The sequence below is a fragment of the Mustela nivalis genome (assembly GCF_964662115.1).
Source record: "Mustela nivalis genome assembly, chromosome: 18".
In the NCBI taxonomy this organism is placed as follows: domain Eukaryota; kingdom Metazoa; phylum Chordata; class Mammalia; order Carnivora; family Mustelidae; genus Mustela; species Mustela nivalis.
Window position 1 is genome coordinate 9,533,350 of NC_139037.1, and position 20,807 is coordinate 9,554,156.

Sequence of the window (20,807 nt, forward strand, 5' to 3'; positions counted from 1 at the left end):
GAAAGGCGACAAGTGTGTATGTTATTATTCCCATTAAATAGATGTGAATAATGAGACTCCTTAGATAAGAAACCTGACTTGTCAAAGACAACACCAATTAGCACATGGCAGAGCTGAGACTTGAATTGAATCAAAGTCTTCAAACTCCTTGTTTGTTGTGTAACCCCTGACACCATGAACTCTTAGATGTAAGTAGATATGGTCATCCATGCACGGTGGGGCCTTGGCTGAGCCTTTGAGGCCCTCCCCAGGTAAGCGCCTCCCCAGCACCAAGTAAACACCAAACTGTTTACTTGGTGCTCCTTTGTCCTGTGTGCTCTCCTTAAGATATTACCAAATCGAAGTAAATGGGAGGTGGAGGGGAAGGGCGGTGGTGACTGACTGGTTCAGTTAGTGGAACATCTGTCTTTGGCCCAGGTCATGATCCCAGGGTTGTGGGATTAAGCCAGGGTCCTGGGATGGAGACAGGTGTTGGGCTCCTTGCTCAATGGGAAGTCTGCTTCTCTGCTTCTCCCTCTGCCTCTGCTCCCCACCCGTACCGCCTCACTCTCTCTGTGCTCACTCTCTCTCACATAAAGAAATTTTAAAATCTTAAAAAAAAAAAAAAAAAAGCGTAGGTAAACAGGAAGGGATACTTGGTGGTCTTAGAAAAAGACACTGATTTGGGATGCTTAGGTTGTATTCAGAAGGAAGGCAAGCCAGCCATGGTCTCTATACTTTATTTTCTGTTACCTTCTAAGTGATGGATGCCAACCCTGGAATGTGTCATGGGAGAGGTTTAGCTGCCTTCATTTTACATTCTGCTAGACTCAACAAATGTTTCTCCTGTGACGATGCCGCTGCAGGTATTAACGCCTGGACCATTTCAGTCTCCATTTTGTGCACGAGGAAGGAGAGGCATGGAGAAGGTGAAATGCCTTGCCTGAGGTTGTATAGTTGGTGACAGAACTGGGATACGAGCCCTTTTCGTATGACTTCCAATCTTGCGCTTTTGACTGTTAGGGCTACTATACAGCGTGGTGGACTAGTCTGTATTCTTGTCCTCAAGGCTCCTGTCTGGGAGCTGTCCATTGTTTTTGGATATGCTAATGATATTGAAGAAAGACACAAAGGATTCGTTACAGGATACCACCAAGTGGACGATGGAAGAACCAGCTATAGTTTATTAACTTTCCAATTTGAAATGATATTGGCCCAAAAAGCTTAGCCAAAAAGAGGCAAGGACATATGGAGAAGTTCCCCTGTCTTTTATTCTCTAGGTGAAAGGAAGGGACGGGTTGTTTATATGGAAGGATTGTAGACCTCCTGCCTCTTAGTTCCTTCCCCCGGTTGTTGGTACCCTCAGCACTGGCCACGGGACTCCAAACATTGTCAGACCACCACACAGAGAACAGTGTGATGAAAATCTCCCTCTTGCAGCAGCTTACTTCTGTTGACACAGATCAGCAGAACTCCATCACACATTCTGATCTCACACCCGACAGAAATCCCAAGTATTGCCTCGTCATTGGTTCAGTCCCTACAGAAACATGTTCTTTTACCTACGAGGGACTATTGTTGAGCATATCACTTGTTACAGTATACATTTGCTTCTTTATGAAGACAGGAATATCAGTACAGGGACTGGTTTGTACGGATCTTCCAATCCCAGCAGTTTATAAACTAATTATATTCCTTTCTTTGCACTGGCTGGTAGGAAGCTCCGAGCCAGATTTGCAGCACTCCGCCTGCCCCTATCCAGCTGCAGGACCTTATGGTCTTTGTCCTCTCTGTCATCCTAACACTCAACTTCATCTTAACTTTCTGAATGCTTTGGAGTTTCCATTAAAAAAAAAAAAAAAAAAAAATCTTGTGGCGCCTGCGTGGCTTGGTCATTAAGTGTCTACCTTCTGCTCAGGTCATGATCCCAGGGTCCTGGGATCGAGCCCCACATTGGGCTCTCTGCTCAGCAGGAGGCCTGCTTCTCTCTTTCCCAGTTCCCCTGCTTGTGTTCCCTCTCTCGCTGTGTCTCTCTCTGTCAAATGAATTAAAAAAAAAAAAAAAATCTTAAAAAAAGTAATCTTAAACTCTAATATAATGCATCTCAAACTTTATTATGTATCAGAATTCCCTGGAGGGTTTGTTAAAACACAGATTGCTGGGCCTTCCTGCTGAGTTTTCTGACTCAGCAGGTCTAGAGTGAGGTCCAAGACTCTGCATTTCTAGCAGGTTTCCCGGTGATGCTGCCGCGGCTGGTCTGGGGACCACTTAGGGAACTGGCTGCAGTATCCTTTCTTTTTAAGTGACTTCATGTCCTTTTTGGAATGAGGCAAGGTAAAAATTAATAGACGATGATTAAATAGATAAGAAAATGGAAAGCTCTCTCACTGTCCTCCAGGGCCCTTGAATTTTTTGATCCTGGTCCAAAGGATTATACATATCCTTGTGAAATGCGGTCTTACTAGATTAGCCTCATTATGCCAATTTGTCTGGCTCTTTTTGGATCCTCATTCTTTCATCCAAAAAACTGGCTCTTCCTCCCGAATTTGTTACTGGCGTGGTTATCACGCTGCTAACGCCTATACCCAAATTGCGAACAAAAATAGAGGTTGTCACGTTCTTGGTGACTTAGGGTTTTTATGAAGATCATGAAAGATGTCATGGGACAGAGTCTAAAATATAGAACCAACCGACATGCTTTAAGTCTCTGGAAATCATGAGCTCCTGCGTTCTCTGAAACATGTCCAACACCCTTTGAATTCACGTGGAACCAGTACTCACTGAGTGAGACCATGTTCTTTCGTAGGGCTTTGTGACAGCTGGAGCGCTCCCCCCACCAGAAACTGACAGATATGTGGAAACCCCCATTCTAGTTTCTCTGATGATGGGGCATGGGGACAAAAGGAATTATTTGGGGGCGCCTGGGTGGCTCAATGGGTTAAGCCTCTGCCTTCAGCTCAGATCATGATTTCAGGGTCCTGGGATCGAGTCCTGCACTGGGCTCTCTGATCAGCAGGGAGCCTGCTTCCCTCTCTCTCCGCCTGCCTCTCTGCCTACTTGTGATCTCTGTCTGTCAAATAAATAAACAAAATCTTTAGGAAAAAAAAAATTATTTGTGGCTAGAGAACAGTTTGGGGATACTTATTACATAGCAGGCATGGTGTTACGTGTTTTAGAAGCATGATTTTTACAACAATAAAAACAATGCTAGGGGATCGCTCATATTACGACATTTTACAGGAACAAAACCAAGGTACATTGAGGTTCTCGAAACCAAGGTGCGAAACCAAACAATGTGAGTCCAGGGCTATGCTTTTGGCTACTGGCCTTTGCTTCTTGAGAGAGCATCACTCAGATTTCACAGCTCCTTGACTCATCTGTCCCATGGAGCCCTTCCTACCTCCCGAGCGTATCCTAAGGCTTGGCTCCCCGGAGTGAACAGGGGCCCTCGAAACTATAAAAGCTGCTTATAGTACGGCGTGATGGGTGACTTTATAGAGGATAGGCAAGAGGGCTCACACAGCCACCAGACATAGGCTGTCCCACAAAATCACCAAGAAGTCAGAACACTGACCCCCAGCAAAGAGTCACCCAGGAATTGTCCTGGTGGTCCTCCGCTACCACTGAAGCTAAATGTCGATCCGTAGCGTTAGCCCTCTGGCCCCCTCTCCCGTGAGCTGCTGGAAGTCCTTGAGCCTCCGTTTGCTCATCTCTGAAATGGGGTAGCAACGTGCTCACCGTGCAGGGTGCTGGTGTGGACGGTGTATGACAGGGCTTGTGACACAGAGCACCTCACGCACGGTGAAAGACTCAGTAAACGTGAGCTGCTGGCATTGTCACTCTCTCTCCTCCACCATCACGACACAAAGAAGGTGTCACAGGTCAGCTTTCCTGGGAAGCAGCCTCTGAGCCCAAGATTTGCAGGCAAGGAGGTGCGAAGGGGAGAGCTCTAGAAACAATACCTGTGCGCTCCTGAGGGCACCCGGCTGAGTAGAGAAAGAAAGTTCGACACGGATGTGGTAGTAAAAAAGACTCAGTTTATCCACAGAAAGTTCCAGAGCTAGGATGGCCCCTCATGTCTTCATGAATCAAGGCCAGGGGACAAGGCCTTCATACCCTCACATCAGCTAGTCCCGGATAAGAGCTGCCCCCCCACCCCGGGGAAAGAGCACAGGGGCACAGCCGGGAGGGGTTGGCCACCATCACTCCAGGGCCTGGATCCTTAGAAGGGTTCTGGGTGGTGTACCCAATATCCGCTGTAAGACAGAAGGCACCTTCTTCCTTTTCTAGGTTTTATTCCCTTGTGGGCACAGAGCAGCTGTCACTGATGGTACATATTTATGGAGCTTTGTATGGTGGCCCCTGAGGAGGAAAGGTCCAGAGGTTTTATAACCAATGGAAGAAAAGAGAATGAGATCTTTAAGCCAGGACCTGAGAAAACAAAAGGAAAGGGAAAGGCAGGAATTGAAGGGACCAAAACACCAAGGAAGGGACAGACACTAAGAAAACGAGAAAGGGAAAGGCAGATGGATTGTCAGAATACTTGGGAAGGTTCCAGAAAAGTAGGAGTTAGGGGCTTCCTGTGGGTCTGTGGGAGGTCGGAGGTCACAGAATGCTGGGAGGGACGTGGCCGTGGAGGAGAACACTGTCAGACTCCAGGTGGGAAGTGTGGAATTCTCTTGGCTTGGGGAGTGTCCATGGGCGCCTCGGCCAGCTCCCAGAACACCAGGAGGGCCAGCCGTGAGGCTGTGCTCCAAGCACAAGCCACTCCCGGAGGGGGAGGTGCGCCCTCTTTACACTGCACTTCTCCCGCTGCTCTGTGTTCATCAAAGTATTTAACTCCCAGTCCAAGCGGGGGCAAAGAAGCAGGTGTCTGATCATTCCTTCATCTCCCCAGTGCTGCCAGTTCTGTTTTTGTTTCTTCATCTCAGCAGATAACTTGAGAAAGCCCAGGACAATAGGCCTTGATCTCAGAAAATCTGGCTTCCAAATTCTTCTTTTTTTCTTTCTGGGTTTGTGTAAGCACCCATTCTGTTATCTCAAGACTGATAGCAATCTGTTAGGGGAGGGGGAAAAACACTCATTGTCTAAAACAAGGACACCTTTTATGCAGATTTCAAACGAGGCCTCTCATTGGAAAGCAGCCACAATTGTCCTGGATGGACCTCAGGAGGGAGAAGCCACCTGTGTTCCATCAGCGGTGGCAAGGTTGGAAGTAATGCTCAGACTCTGCTCTCCCCATCGCTGGCCTGTGGTTCCTGACACGGGCTCCACGTGACCTTGCCCACCCTCTCGAACCACTGTTTCCAGATAAACAGACCACTGTGGCCATGTGAGACCTAACAGAGCTCCCCAGCACTTTTGATGTCCTTTGTAATCTACCATTTTGCTTATGAAGTCAATAACACTGTTGTTGCCTCCCCCCCAGATCCTGATCCACAAATTATAGATGATGACGAGGGCAGCGTAGTCTGGGCTAGAGTTGTGCATGTCTGGTTCATTCCCTCTTAGAGAGGAAATATATTCCAACCCTACGTCCAAGTTAGTATTCAAAACCTACTTCAGTAGTATTCCAAAAATGGAACCAAATGGCCAGTGATTGAAAATCGAAATATCAAGAGCCAGCTTTCAACAGAAACACAAAAGCATGGTACTGATGGATCCAAAACAAGCTCTCCTTGATGCCAAGATGAACCCCTTGATTTCTGGACCTGGAGTCCCTCCTTTACTCTCCGCTTCTCCTGGGGACACAGCAGGTATTTGTTCCTGAGAAGGTTCCTAAAAAGGTTAAAATCTCCGTGTTCCGTAGTTAGATGTTGATGGAGTCTCTGACTTCAAACAGGCGTCTGGCAGTGGTTGCTTATGTAGAACATTCAATCTAATTCCGTTTAAATTCAGCAGCCCCTCCACAGCTGGGGGCTTGCCTGAATGTTACAGCCGTGATGGTGCCGAAGGTGGCTCTCCTTCCCAGGAGTTCAGAGATCAACAAATAAGTGACTACATGGTGTGACACTCCCCAAAACAAGAGATGGTACAGGGGTCATAGCTCGCACAGGGAGGGCGGTTCCTGACTCGCTTTGCCGGAATCCCCATTTGCAGGTGTCCCCTGGGACGTATCACTTAGGAAGGGGTGTATCCTTTGCTCCTGTTTTCCCAAACTCTTTTGTTTCATCCCACCTCTCAACGGCAGGGAGAAGGCAGTTGAGAAGGAAGTGTCAGACAGTGCAAAGCGGTTCCTGCTTAACGTCTCACTGGAGACCCACCAGGGTGAGGGCCCCATCGAGAAACAGTCCATTTTGACTTTAACATGACAGTGATCCCCTAAGTCATCACTACTGATAAAAACAGTGCTTAGTGAAAGAGTTGTTTCAGTACCAAAAGATAAGGTGAAGACTAGAGCAGCAAATTACCCAGCTGAACATTCTGCAGTGGTAGAAAAGTCTAGATCTGTGCTGTCCAACCACTGGCCATATGTGGCTACCAAACACTCGACATGGGGCCAGAGTGATTAAGGAACTGAACTTTTAAGGTTAGCTAATTAATATTTAAATGGGATTAGCCTAAGAAGGAGGTAGTAGCAGAAGCATGACCCTGCTGTCTCCCCCCCCGCCCCATAGACTTTGAGCAACTCCAAGGCAGAGCTGATCTGAAAACCCACCCCTCTGTGTTCATTGCTTAGCACGGGGTGTATTCTGGTCTTGCAAAACACTATGCGTCCACGGAAGGTATCTGCAGGACAATAGCTAGGAGTGATCCAAGCTCTTCCCTTCCTTCTTGCTGAAGGGGATGACCTCGGCCACGCAGCCTCGGCGTGTAAGCTAGTGTAGCAGGCTGGAGGGGGCCGGAGAGGATCAAAGTCCTACTTGATTGATGTGCTTCAGGAAGAGCAAAGATTTACCTCTGGAAGATAAAAGAAGAGGCGTGAAAGGCGAGCAGAGATAAATGTGTAAGACTGGAGATCCAAGGGCAGGATTTGAGAGTCCGGGGGAGTCTGAAGAGTAGTGGGGGGCCAGTTTGGAGGTTAGCAGGAGGCTGGGGGGGGGGAAGGGATGGAGATGGGGAGAGGAAATTTTCGAGAGGATTTTCTCTGGAGCACAAGTGGATCTAGCTTTGGTGTTTTCCAAAGGACTCCATAGAACCTGACAGGGCTTTGAAATTGTATTGGAAGCTGGGCTTCTGTTGGAGAGTGAACAGACCCAACTACATCAAGGATACAAAAGGGAAGGAGAAGAATAGGAAAAGCAAAGACAATGTTAAAAGAGCAAAAGCAAGAAGTCGAGTCTCCTGCAAGTGCTGTTGGCAGAGCACCGAGAGGTTGGGGCTCTGAGGGAATAAGAAGGTAAAAATTGCCTTTGCTGTTTATCTCCTACGGAAGAGCAGTCCCAGAGGAAAGAGTCCTCTGCAGTCGCACACCGAAGGCTCTCCACGATCTGAAGGCAGAGAAACCCTTCTGGAGGGTGGGCGCGTGACTAACCGCATTTCATGTCCTGGGTTCTGGATGCAGAATGCAGACTCAGAGCTTATTACTAGGTCCCCAGTAGGTACAATGTCAGTGAGTTTAGCAGGGAGGGTAAAAAAGTATCTATTTACAAGATCACTCAGACCAGTCACGGGAATAATATGTAATTAATAGCTCCGCATGAGCTGATGGAACTAGGTGGAGTGTAGACCAATGAAAAACAATTGTTTCTGATCTTAGACAAGGAATCTTTTTTTGAATAAAAAAGGGAAGTCTAGTAAATAAATAAAATCTTAAAAAGAAAAAAGGAAAGTCTGTAACTTGATGGAAGTCTTTTGGAAGAAGCGGGTATGTGGGCTTTGGGAGGAAGGAGAAGGGGCTGTAGAGCACAACAGGCAGCAGAGAAAGCCTCATCCGCGTTCAGTGTAGGACTCAAGGCTGTCGGGGCCAGTGGAGGTGCCCCACTATGGATCTGTCTGCATGAAGAGCAGCTAAGCCTTCTGGAGAAAAGAAAAAAAATCATCCTAAGGCAACCGTGAGTTGGAGAATATGAGTAAATCAGGATGAAGCCACCCGTGGCAATACAAGGGTGGGCATGGTGGGCAGGGAGCGGCTCGATTGTGGTGTGAAATCACCCTCACACCCTTCAGTTTGAGTCTAGGACAGAGCAGTGAAAATGGGTATAAAACCCGGGAAGATGAAGCCCTGGGGAGAGAGAAACCTGGCTCAATCAACATCAGCTCTCTTTGTCTAATTAGTTGTGTGATCTTTAGCAAATTCCCTCACTTCTTTGATCCTATGTCTTCATCTGTGAAATGTTCAGTATCCTAGAAATGCCTATGAAACACTTAGCAGAGATACTCAATAAAGGCCATTACGATAATAGCGACGATAAGTAATTAACCAAAGAGTGTTACATTTATTAGCTCGGAACAGCAGGGACATGAATACATAAGGTGGCAGAGGCTGCTTTTAACCTAAATGCGTGTAAAGGACGCCCACGGCCCTAAGCAGAGGGGCACACCACGCGGGATGGAGAGGATGGGAAACATGGCGGGGTGGCTCCAGGGTGTGGTAGGAGGGGGAGAACAGGGCAAGAGGAGGGGGTCAGAATCAGTGGGGCAACCAGCAGAACTGCCTGTGTCAGGGCAGGAAACCCTGGCACCCATCTGGCAGGTGTGGAAGGGGAAGGTCCTGAGACCTACCAAGGAAGGTAGGAACAGAGTTATGGACATACTATATTGCATATTTTTAAAAAGATGGGTTTTTCCCCCCAGTAGTTTGAAATAATGTATTTACTTTCCAGCTTTACTGAGATGTAACTGACCTATACCATTGCACGAGGGGAAGGTGCACAATGTAACGATGGGTTATTTATGCACATTGGGACATGAGCACCGCCTAAGTCTGGCCAAATACTGTCTCAGCGTCCAGGCTGCTGACGCCCGGGTCCCCGGGTAGACACACGGGACAGGCATGCTGGAGCCAGTCCTCCTGGAGTAACAGTCCCCAGACGCAGCCCACAGGGTTCTCTCCAAGATCCCTGGCCTCCCGCACTCGGTGCTGCGGGATGTCAGTGAACAGAAAACGACAGAGCATCTTGCGAAGTCCGAGACCCCACACTTCCCAGCCAAGGGCAAGTAGTTATGAGAGAATTCAAAAAGCAAACGTCCAGTTTCAAGAGAACAGATGGTATCAAGGACAGGTGAAACCAAACCGTCGGAGCTCCGTCGGCATCTCAAGTCTCCCCTCCAAGCCCCACACGCTGGAGAGATGGAGGCCCCTGACAGAGGAAGCTGAGGGGACGGAGGGAAGCTTGAGGCCACATGGGCGTGGACCAGCTGCCGCCTCTATTAGGCAAGTCAGTGCTGATGCTATGGTAACTTCTGCAGAAAGCTACACCTAACATTTGGGGGGAAAGTTGGTAATGAATTCGTTCATTCCCCAGACATTTATTGAGTGCCTATTGTTAACCAAGCACCAGGCTTGGTGTTCAACAGTTATATGATAATAGAGCAAGTTTCTAGAACTTCCAGGATTACCAAAGAGATTTAAAAGACAGTGGGCCTCCACGCTGGAAATATGATATATGTCATTTTTTAAATTGATGCAGTCACTCTGTGCTGAGACTATAAGGTCCCAGGATAGGGAATAGAGCTGGCTTCTCCAGTCCCATCTCTGATTTGTCACGTTTTATGGTGAAGATTGAACTCTCCCATCCTCTGCGGTGGCTACCATTTTGATTAGTTTGGTGTGTTTCTCACCCCTGTCTTCTGTTAACTGCCTTCCATTCCTTTCAGAGTATCTACGCACCCCACCCCCCAACACACACATACACACTCACTTCGTGTGTTCCTAGTAGGGCAATCATTATGCTCCATCCCTCAGGGTAGGAGGGTACAAGATGCAAAAGTGGCCAAGCCCGTCATTCCCTTGGGTCAGGCAGAGAGAGAAAGAGAGATCCAGTGTCCAGTATGTGATTCACAAAGGGCCATTAAGATTCCTTCCTTGATATTTGAAAACTGGGAGAAAAAGTTGGGGCTCTGCATTGGGCCTTGCTAACCTCGCACGAGCCATGTGCAGCAGAAGGCCACCATGTCTCCTAGTCTCAGGAAGGAAGCTCGTTGCAGGAGAAGCCCATGAAGCTACCTTGTGAGGAGAAGACAAAACATGGAAGGGAAGAGGGGAGAGCCTAGAAGGCCAGAGACAACTTCACCATGACGGTTGGCATGACTGAAATAAAGGAAAGAGAAGTCAGAGCAGAAGTGACTGGTCTTCTTTTTGAAGATCTCTGATCTTGGCTCAGCTTCTGGCACACAGTAGGAGCACAGTACATCGTGGCTCCATTTCCTCTCTTGTTCCTTCAGGAATTCATCTGAATCTTCTGGTGTATGTCATGGCACGATGGCACATCCTGTCTGGGCTACTTTTTGTTTGTTTGTGTTTCAAAGATTTTATTTATTTATTTGACAGATAGGATCACAAGTAGGCAGAGATGCAGGCAGAAAGAGAGAGAAGAGGAAGCAGGCTCCCCACTGAGCAGAGAACCCGATGTGGGACTCCATCCCAGGACCCGGAGATCATGACCTAAGCTGAAGGCAGAGGCTTAACCCACTGAGCCACCCAGGTGCCCCCAAGCTACTTTTGACATAAGGATCTTGTACCCTTTGGAGTCTGAATAGGGACTCCATCCAGAAAACTTCATGAAGTATGGAGGGACTTTGTAATGTCCTATTCCTTGTGTTTCCTCCCTACCACTACGACCTATTTAACATATACTATGTGACAAGGACTTCGTTCAACAAATATTAAATATATCACCATTACTAGATACTTTAGATGTATTGTCTCTTTTTACCCTCCCACAAAAAAGTACCCCACAGGTGCTGTAATTATACCCACATTACAGATGAGCAAACTGAGACGATAAAAGCTGAAGACATTTTCCTAAGGTTGGACAGGTTGCTAACACCATCAGATCCAGGATTGGAATTCAGGTCTGTTTCACTTCAGACATTAACTATAACCAAAAAGCATCCTTCCTTTCATCCAGTCTGGGTGGGTAGTCAATGGCAGCCCAAGAAATGAATCATGATCATTTCCTTCACAGAAGATAATGATCCTGCATTGGGCTCTGGGGACTACAGCCATTTAGACAAGTCTAGAGTAAAAGGGCCCAATGGTTTCACTTCCCAAGGGGGTTCTGTCTGGGAAAGCACTCTTTAGCACGCTTTTGGCTCCAGAACGATGCCAGAGGGGTGAGGCGTAGCTGAGGGGTCAAGGGTCACTGACAGAACGGGATTGAGGACAGAAGCTGACTGCGTGTTTTCATCAAGAAAATATCACGTTCAAAGATGAAACAGCTCCTTCATTGAAGCACATATTTTGTCTCCTGGGCCTTCAAACATTAAATTTACTCATTTTAATACCGTGGCTCCAACTGATTTTCTGTGTGAGATCACACACAGAGGAATCAAACTAATTTGAGATTACACGCCTGCTGCCCTTTTCCTATGAAGAGGCTCCTCTTGTATCTAATTAAACTTCTTCTTCTATGACAAATGCCAAGGTGCCAAAAACGATCCCTATTAAGAGAAATGTCAGGAACTTGGGGTCATGGGGGTACCATTCCCCCATGCCTGGGGGAGCTCTGTTGTTAGCGTTGAATGCCAGCGATGGACCCAAAGGTCGTGGGATTTGGGTTCCTCTGAATGAGAGGGAACGAACTCCAGAGGCTGTACTGTTCTGCACCCCAGCTACCTGAGAAATCATGCTGCCTCCCGTGTGGATCAGTCCGGATCCATTTCAGCCCTGGGACTGAGACTCAAAAGCCAGCCCCCTGCTCCCTGGTGCCAGTGTAGTTTGGTAGAACAGCAGGACCAAGGACCAGAGGATGGCATCCAATTCCCACCTGTTTTTTTACAGCTTGAGTGACTGAGGAGGGCAAAGAACCCTTCCTGAATACCCACGGTGTGCAAGGGACAGTCAGCACTGTAGTCTTCCTAACACACCAAAAAGTAAGTGTAATTACCAAAATGAGGCTGTGGGCAAGTTGAAAGTGCTCTTTGACTAAGATCACACAGCCATGGTGAGGCAGAGTTCGGGTCTGAACTCAGAACTCTTGTAGCTTCTCACTCTTTCCACCTTAGCTCTGAGTCCCACTTTCCTCTCTTGGAAAGTAAGCTTGATAACCTAATGGGGTGATGAGGGTCCAGTGTAAAATGGACGACAGCGATGGGCTTTTGTTGCTCCAAAGATGGTGCAAGGAGAGGGTAGGATGAGCGTGATTATCAGTCATTGCTTCCTTTGCCCATCACGGGCCACCGGCTATATAATTAAGATGGGGCCGCTATTTATGGGAACCTACTGTATGCCAGATGTTCTGTGAGATGTTCTGTACTTCCTTTTTCTATGAAATAGAAGAACCACTGATTCTGGGCTTCCTTTCTTCCTCCAGTTGCTGGGAGGGCAAGAAGTCCGTCCCATTATTGGATGAAAAGCAGACTTGGTCTCTATTCCCAGGCCTCACCAGGGAGGACACAGTTCATGGGCAGATGCGAACTTTCATGAATAAGTAAGATCCCTAAAGTAGCATCTTCATCTCCTTGTCACCAAGCGGGGCTCAGAGTGAGTCAGCACAGAGTCATCCCTTCCTGTCAAATCCTGACATCTCTATCCAACGGAGTGATCCAGAACACCTTGTTCCTACCTCCATGCCAGAGAGGCTCCTGGCTTGGGTACTAGAGACCCTCCAAGCAGTTTCTCAGCTTTACAAACGTCATTGTCACTTAACCTCACGCGCTCCACTTGTTTATTTGAATACACATGGGAAAGATGATATTGGCCATGTTTCATTAGATTGGCCGTATAGGTGACACTTTAACGCTGTGCCGTTTGGGGGTATCCTACAGTCAAGTCGTCAATGTAGCGATAGCCCAGTGGAGCGAAGAGGGAAGAGGAAGGAACCTGAATGTCCCAGTGGATCCAAGGAGTGGTGACTGTGTTAAATCAGCATGGGCATTCTGCACCAACAGTCCTAGCAATCTGATCTTAAGTAGATCTCTAAAGGGTCCCGTCAGTCAGCAATGAAGGGACATGGGTGTGGTTTAGAAATACAATCGCTATTTTGGGAGGGTGAGATGGCACTGTACCATTTTGAGTCTTAAACATTTATACTTCGATTCAGTCAAATGCAAGCACGGTTCTTTGTATTCCTGATTCCAGGCTTGGTGCCTGTCTGCCTCTCTGTACCCCTGGGTCTCTCAGGCCTTTCTCTGTTGTACCTTTGTCATTGAGTCTTTCTGATTCTCCCAAACGTAAGGAGTCCAGGAACAGGCCGACTTGGATTAGTGGTTGGGGATCGTCCCATGTCTCTGAATGTCAGCTTCTCATTTTTAAAATAGAGACAGTGGTACTGATATTGTTGAGTTGTCGTTAGGATAAACTGAAACTAAGTACACAGCAGGGAACTCAGTGTGTGGCTGCTAACAAGTGCTCGGCAAATGTTAGTTCCCTCCCCTAGCCCAATGCGTGCCACTCCTGTGACATGTTAGAGTCCCACCGTGGGTTGGCTTCCTTTAGTGTGGCCTGCCCTCAGCCCATTTTCAGATCAGCCAATAGAGCCATGACCGGCTGGGACCATTTTTCATCCAACTGCTCTCATTCTAGCAGTTTCATGTGGCCTCTCTCCGTAAATCAGTCTGGGGAAAATAAATGTCCCCAGTCCATTAGTGCCTTTCCATCACAAGCCAATCTGAGCCACAAACCAGACAAGGCTTGTTAATGGCCACTTAAATATATTTCTGCAGCCCAGCCTGGAGACCCTCGGCCTCAAATCCTCCTAGATTCCGTTCAAGAGAAGTCTCACTGTAACAAGACTTCTGGCAGCAAAGGCGTAGACCTGAACCTTAGCAGTTATGGGGGGGACCATGTACCCTAATCTGCCTAGGAGAATTCTGATCCGTTCCTGCTCCAGAGTAATTATTAATCAGTGCCCTTTTAACACCCCAAAAGTTCCTGTTTGAATTATATACTGTACATGGTAGCTGTGGAAACCAAGAATAATAGTTTAAATAATAATAGCAATCATTTATGAGCCACTTCCTATATGCCAGGCATCACCAAAAAGGTCTTTATACACTGTATCTCATTTCAGCTCCATTACAGCACTGTAAAGGGAGGTGCTATTATCATTTCTATTTTATAGATCAGGAAACTGAAGTTTAGAGAAATAAGCAACATGATCAAGGCCAACCAGCATAGAGGGCAATGTCTGCACCTCAGTCGGATCCCTTTTTCCAGGGCAGTACACCCACCCATCCCCCCACTGCTGGAAGTGCAGGCAGCTCCTGGCTCAGTGGGGCGCCCTAACCCCCACACTCCTTCCAGAGGAATGGAGCTCAAACAGAAGCGTGGCGCAGTGGGGGAGGATTGGGGGGGTTGGGGAGGGTGTGCGTGTGTGTGTGCGCGCGTGCGTGCACGCAGGCGCACACAGGGGCACAAAGGCTTCCCCTATTGCTTCAAGGTCAAATTGACTCTATGTACAATCCATGCTCCAGAACTCCTGGTGGGAGCCAGGGGAGACAAAATCCTTGCTTCGCTCCTTCCTTGTCCTGCTTCCCTTGCTCCCATTCTCCTGAGAGCACCCCCTCAATCAACCACTTAAAGAAGCATCTCTGTCTTGGGCTCTGCCTCTAGGGGGCAAGACCCAAGATCTATGGTTAGCAAGTGGCAGGGCTGGGCCTCATGTCTAGGAAGGTCTCCCTCTTCATCACGGAGCAAATGTGACAGGACATTGCCTATATTATCTACATGATTTAAATGATGGCCTCCAAGTTATCAGACTGTCAGGAAGTCAGTCATATAGGCGTAGATACAACAACGATGACAACAGCCACAACAACTACTGCTTATTGAATGGCAGTCTCTTTCCTGCATCTGATCCTCTCAACAACATAGGTTCATTGAATTCTCTGCATTTTGCAGTTGAGGCATGGCAAGCTTGGAGAAGCTGAGATTTGTCTGTTGAGGTCACACAGGTAGGAACTGATGGGGCTTGGGTCGACATCCAGATCCTTCTTCTTGTAAAGGCCATGTGCTTTTTCTTCTTGGCCACTTAAATTACTGGCTGTGTAAATTGCTCAGTGAATGGTTGACTAAAGGGGTTCCCCATCAAAGCTGATGCTCTTGTAGCAAATTAGAAGACTCGGCAATCCCTCCCACCCTGCACTCTCCAAAGTGTTTCTTTTTGAGTTGTATTTGACCGTCATAGCTCCAGTTGGGGAGAAAAGCCATATTACTCTGGGAATCACGAGAGAATGTTCTCTAAAGTCAGACATAAAAAGATCAAAGGAACCATATTCCTTGAAGAACGTAAGGAAAGCAAGCTTGCATGCCAAAGATCCAGAGAGGTAAATCATATTTCCTGTGGCTCTTCCATGGAGGGAGACAAGATGGAATAAAAGGAAACAGCAGAGCTTTAAGGAGAGACAGACCAAGACTCAAATCTTAACTGTACTGTCTGTGTGATGTTTTTAGCATATTACTCAACATCTCCAAGCCTCAGTTTGCTCTACCATAAAACCTATCACACTGGACCATAAATGAGAGGGGGTAAACGAAACAAAATATGCATTTCCCTGTACCTCTTCTCTTCCATTTCCATAAAATTTATAGAGTAACCAACTTGGACCTTCATTCCAGGTCTGAGTAATGCTAGTTCAGATGGACTATGCTTTATTCCCAAGGAAACAGCATATCCTATTTGATGATAAGAGGTTCCCATTAAAAATAGAGAGCAGATAAAAGGGGGACCTTCATCCAGGAAGCCATCAGCTGATTCATAAAAATACAGAATGAGTCATCCTAGCTCCCAAGGCTAAACTTACAATCACTAGGCATCTTTGGCCAGCCGATTCTAGCCCAGTGGAGGAGGAAAGGCCCAGAGGGTAATCTTCACAAACCTACTTCAGTCCCTCCTTGCAAAACTGATTAACTCTGCTTCCAGCCTGGGGAAATGAAAATCAGTCTGGGCCCTTTGCAATACTGGATCCCAAATGTTCCCCCATGCCTCGTTGGCTTTCTGAGCAACTGGGGTGGGGAATCTGCAGTGATTCGTGTGTGTGTGTGTGTGTGTGTGTGTGTGTCTCCAATAAAGAACAGGCTTGGGCATCTGGCTTTGAAAAGCAATCTCCTGGCTTTCATCTTGACATTTATTATTTCAAAATGCTTCAGTTCCTATCAGTATCTATGTAATTAGCATAAGACTAGAGAACCCAGACCTATTTGTACTGCAAATGATGCTCTTTTCTTTAAAAAGTAGCTTCAACATTTTCACTCTCTGAACGTACCCTAAATGGAGAGTCAAAATGAAATACACTCATGCATGTGCAAGCACGCGCACGCACACACACAGACACACACACGAAATATTTTTGATCTGTGGCTAAGGAAGAAAAATTATCAGTATATAGTTTTAGTTTTACGAAGCAGACATTCTTCCACCAGCAAGTGAAGAAAAATAAGGACTCAACAACCCTGGTCTAAGCGTCTTTTCTCACTCCACTAATCCAGCAATAACTTAGTCCTTCAGCAGTAACTGATATTGGACATACTGTCTGACAAGCAATGCTGGACATTGGGGATTTGTTGATGAAAAGGGCAGACGTAAGCTCCGTCTTCTGGGACCAATCAGCTTGGTTCATGAGAGTTAACAAAACAGAATTGTACCGGATCCCCCCGTTTGCAAAATCCTCTTCCCTTACCCTGAATTCCCAAGAGTCATGTTTAGAGGCAACTGTGACCCGCTATACGTGTGAGGAATGAGTCAGAGACCAGCGCCCGCTTCTCTTGCCAGCTGCCTTCCAGCCTGGCATGTGAATCCTGCACCTGCTCCCAAAGCAGTGAATGGGAGGAGAATCTCCTTTGCATTTTTCTTGCCTCTGCATATGGTCCCAGAGTCCAGGTTTGGGGTCTAACCTAGGAACAGGTAAGCTGACTGCTGCTTTTAGGAGCAGCGTCTACTGGGGGCTTCAAAAATACAGACATGAGAAAGGGTAAGTCCATCTCACTGTGCAAGGAGCAAATTCCCCTTAGGTGCTTCCCACGCTGCTGCATAAAGAACCAAAAAGTGTTGGGTCCAGTGAATCCTCTGCGGTGAGCCCTCCCTCCTAGAACTTCAGAGAAACGATCCGATAGTGACAGCACGCAGAAAGGCTTAAGCCCTCCAGAGCGAATCCCAGCGGGGAATAACTCTTAAGTTCCCCCAGGAGGAGTGGGGAATGGAAGGACACTCCGATTGCTGAGCTGCGTTTGAGATGGGGACAGTTCTGAGAAGATCGCGGGTTGTTTGTTTATTTTTCCACTTTGGAAAAGCACAGAGACGCTGGAAGCACAGGAGATGTCCTGGGGAAAAGGGGAGCCTTGGCCTCACTCCTCACCGAGCTGAGATGCTCCAGGACCTAACCCCCTGCTTCCCAGTGCCTTTCTCCCAACCAAGGCATCAGAGGGGCAGAACGCAGGAGTGGGGAGAGAGAACGCACTTCCCCAGCCCTGCACTCTGTTGCTAGCCCCAGCAGAAACCCAGCACAGAGGCTGAAAAGATCGAGTAGCAAATCCTAACCTGGTCAGTTAGTAGCGGCAGCGAGATGTTGGGCAAATCACTGTCTGCGCCCTGGTCTCCTCACCTGAAACAGGGTGTAATGATGGTACCTAACTCATCGGGTCCCAGCAAGTATTAAATAAGATCGCACACGTAAGACTCTAAACACGAAGGCTGGTACACAGTAAGCCGACGGTTATTATTTTTTAACCGTGTTATCAAACTCCCTCTCCTGGCAGCCGGGCTGTCCTACCCCACGGAGAGCCCCCGGAGCGCAATCTTCCAGACCCCGGTGCTGGGCGCCACCATCCACCGCGTTCCTCCCCCGCGCAAGAGCTCACAGTCCCCTCCAGTCACCGCTAGATCCGGCTTGGCGAGGGCGAGGGCCACCTCGCTGCATCCCCCCCAGCGTCAGCTGGCCGCTGGCAGCGGGAGGATCTGAGACCCGGGAAGGGCGCGGAGGAGGCGCCCACGGCCACTCTTCCCCGCGCAGCGGCCCCGCCGAGGCTCCGCCACCCCCGCCCCGGGAACGCCGAGCGCGCAAAGAGAGAAAGCGAGAAAGACGCGGATACTGGACCAGGCTTTGACGCGGATCTTGAGTTCGCCGTCCTGCGGCTCAGGCATGGCCTTCCTGGTGACCCGCAGCTTGTTGAGCCCCCCGAAGCCGGCCAGCACCACGGCGCGCATCTCCTGGGCGTCCCCGAGGCGGTGAGAGCCGCCGCCGCCCTCAGCAGGCTCTTTGCCTGCCTCCTTCTCGATCATTTGCTCCGTCTCCTCCGCCTTCTCCACTCCTTCCTTGGCCATGGCGCACAGGGGCGCGGGGCGCACGGGCTGCGGCGGCTGCGGCGCGGTGGGCTCGGGCTCCTCTCCCGCGGGCTCCTCCTGTTGAATGTGGGATGCTCGGCTGTGCAATGGCTGCAGCCTCTGCGAGCCGCGCCAAGGTCCACAGGCTCCGCCGTAATCCTCGCAAGAGCCGCGCCCCCGCCCGCCCCCTCCCGCCCCCGACCCCGCTGCCTGCCTCTCTTCGCTGCCCAAGCGGAGCCTTAACTCCAGTCCCAAAGCCAGTCTCAAATCGGGCTCTTGATCGAAGCCCCGGGGCCCAGACTTGCCCAAGACTCGTGGATAAAACACAGAGAGAGGACGCAGTGTCCTCCATGGTGGGCGCAGTACTTTGTTATTTACGGCGCAGGCTCGGCGCCTTGAAATGGACAGAGAGGAATGTCTGGGCCTGGAGGATGCCTCCCGGAGTCGGGGTAGCCGCCTCTCCCGCAGATCTGCGGGGGCCCGCGGGGCAGACGGGAAACGGGGCTGTTTCCCAAATCGCCGGTACCGGCTGGAAAGGGGGAGAGGTTCTGGGAAGCGGGAAACGAGAAATCCCACTTACTCCCCTGGAGAGTCTAAACCAGGGTCTTTTCACTCCAGACCCTCAGGGTCAGTGCAGATGTTCTTTACCAGGCGTCGCCAGGAACCTCTTATGATGGCTAATTCTCCCTACCCACACCATTTTTGGTCATCAAAGAGGTTTCAGAAAAGAATTCTGTACCAGGAAAGGGTCCTCTTTTTGTTTTGATCCCCAGAAGATCAGTGTACACTCCTTCCCCAACACACACACACACACACACACACACACACACACACACACACAGTAACTGGCTTTTTGGGTTTTGTTATAAGCCCTTTGAAAAGGAACTTATACAAAAACCTGGACTTCGGGGGGAGGGTGCTTGGGTGGCTCAGTAGGTTAAGCGTCTGCCTTGTGTTCAGATCCTTGGATGGCACCCCCTGCCCATGGAGGGCTCAGGTGTGAGGAGATTGCCTTGAAGCTGTTTATAGAAAGATTGTAGTGGGGGTGTGATAGGTTTATATTCTACTTCCTGTGCAGCCACTGCCAGCTTTGGGGCCTTGGGCAACTCACTCAACCGTCCTGATCCTCAACTCCCTCATCCATAAAAAGGGTACATTACTTAGGGTTATTTGCATTGTGCTAAATGCTGGGGCAGGTAGAACTTTCAGTGACGACATGGTCTTTACCTTTAAGGAGCTGATTCTCAAGCATGAAGCAGGGAGAGCACAGCCAACAAATAGAAATGACACTGTGGATGGTCTGAGCACTTCTTCTCCTTCCAGTCTCCCTGTGCCTCTCTTCTATTCCTCAAAAATTGTACTGTGTTCCCTCCTACCACGTGTGCCTGGAACGTATGTGCCACTTTCTTCATCTGGTGTTACCTTCTACTTCACTTTCAACTTAAGCACCCATTCCTTGTATCTACAGGTTGGGTCTGCCTCCTTTATGATAAAACTCTCATGGCAGTTGTAATAAGCTTTGATACGATCATCTGATAATTAACATCTGTTTCCTTTTTCCAACTGTGATCTTCATGTGGGCAAGAGTGATTTCTGCTTTTATCCAGCATGCTTTCCCTGGGGCTTAGCACATGATTGGTACATAGTGGAAAATGCTCAGAAGAACCTTTGTTGCGTGAATGAACGAGCCAGTGAATCCACATGCTACTGTGGGAGCCCATAGGAGGGAACCAGCTCAAGGAGTTGGAGAAGTCCTGTGTGGAGCTGGAGAGGTGAAGAAGTTTGAGCTAGACCTTGAATGATAAGCCAGGTTCCTCAGACAGAGAAGATTACAGGCACATCCAAACACATGGAAAGGGGACAGGTGGAAGGACAAGGCGCTTCTTGTTCTGTGTGGGCGGACCATCGGTGTGGTTAGCAGTCACTGGAGACTGGGCTGGAAGACTGATTGGAACCAGCTTTTGAGGTGTTTTACATACCATGTTCTAAAATTTAAGATGTAATTGTGGAGGCATTGGGGGCCACCGAAGTCTTTAAAAAACAACGAACAAACCAGGGAATGGCCTGTCTTTTAGGATAACTTTGGCACTGAGTGGGTGGTGGATTCGACGGGTAGGCTTACTGGAAGTGTGCAGATGGCTTAGAGACTATGATGCCGACATAAACAAACAAACAGATAAACAGGAAGAGCCTTAACTGAGACGGTGGTTGTAGGATCGAAGAAGGGCTGGATAGGAAACTGAACAGACAAGGCTGTTTGGTGAATTGAACATGTCATTGTGAACTCAACTGTCCAAGTTGGGGAGTCTATTTCCATGGTCAGATCCAGTGTTTAGGCTGGATTCTATCCTGAAACTAGACTTTGAGTGCCAGTGGGATATTTTTTGGAGGTCATCCCAGGAAGCTCCCATCAGGAAGGGGGAAAGTAGACTGGGAACTAGAGAAGCCAATCCCAGGTGCATGAAT

The 20,807-nt window shown here is 48.5% G+C and overlaps 1 protein-coding gene across 1 annotated transcript in view; it reads right to left on the reverse strand.

The window, feature by feature from the left end:
• The window catches only part of VAT1L (vesicle amine transport 1 like), a 135,208-nt gene extending 116,743 nt beyond the window's left edge, over positions 1-18,465 (reverse strand). Inside the window, exon 1 of the mRNA XM_082712103.1 lies at positions 18,115-18,465. Coding sequence (XP_082568229.1) covers positions 18,115-18,341 — 227 coding nt within the window. The 5' untranslated portion in view covers positions 18,342-18,465. The remainder of the gene's footprint in view (positions 1-18,114) is intronic.
• Positions 18,466-20,807: the final 2,342 nt, after the last annotated feature.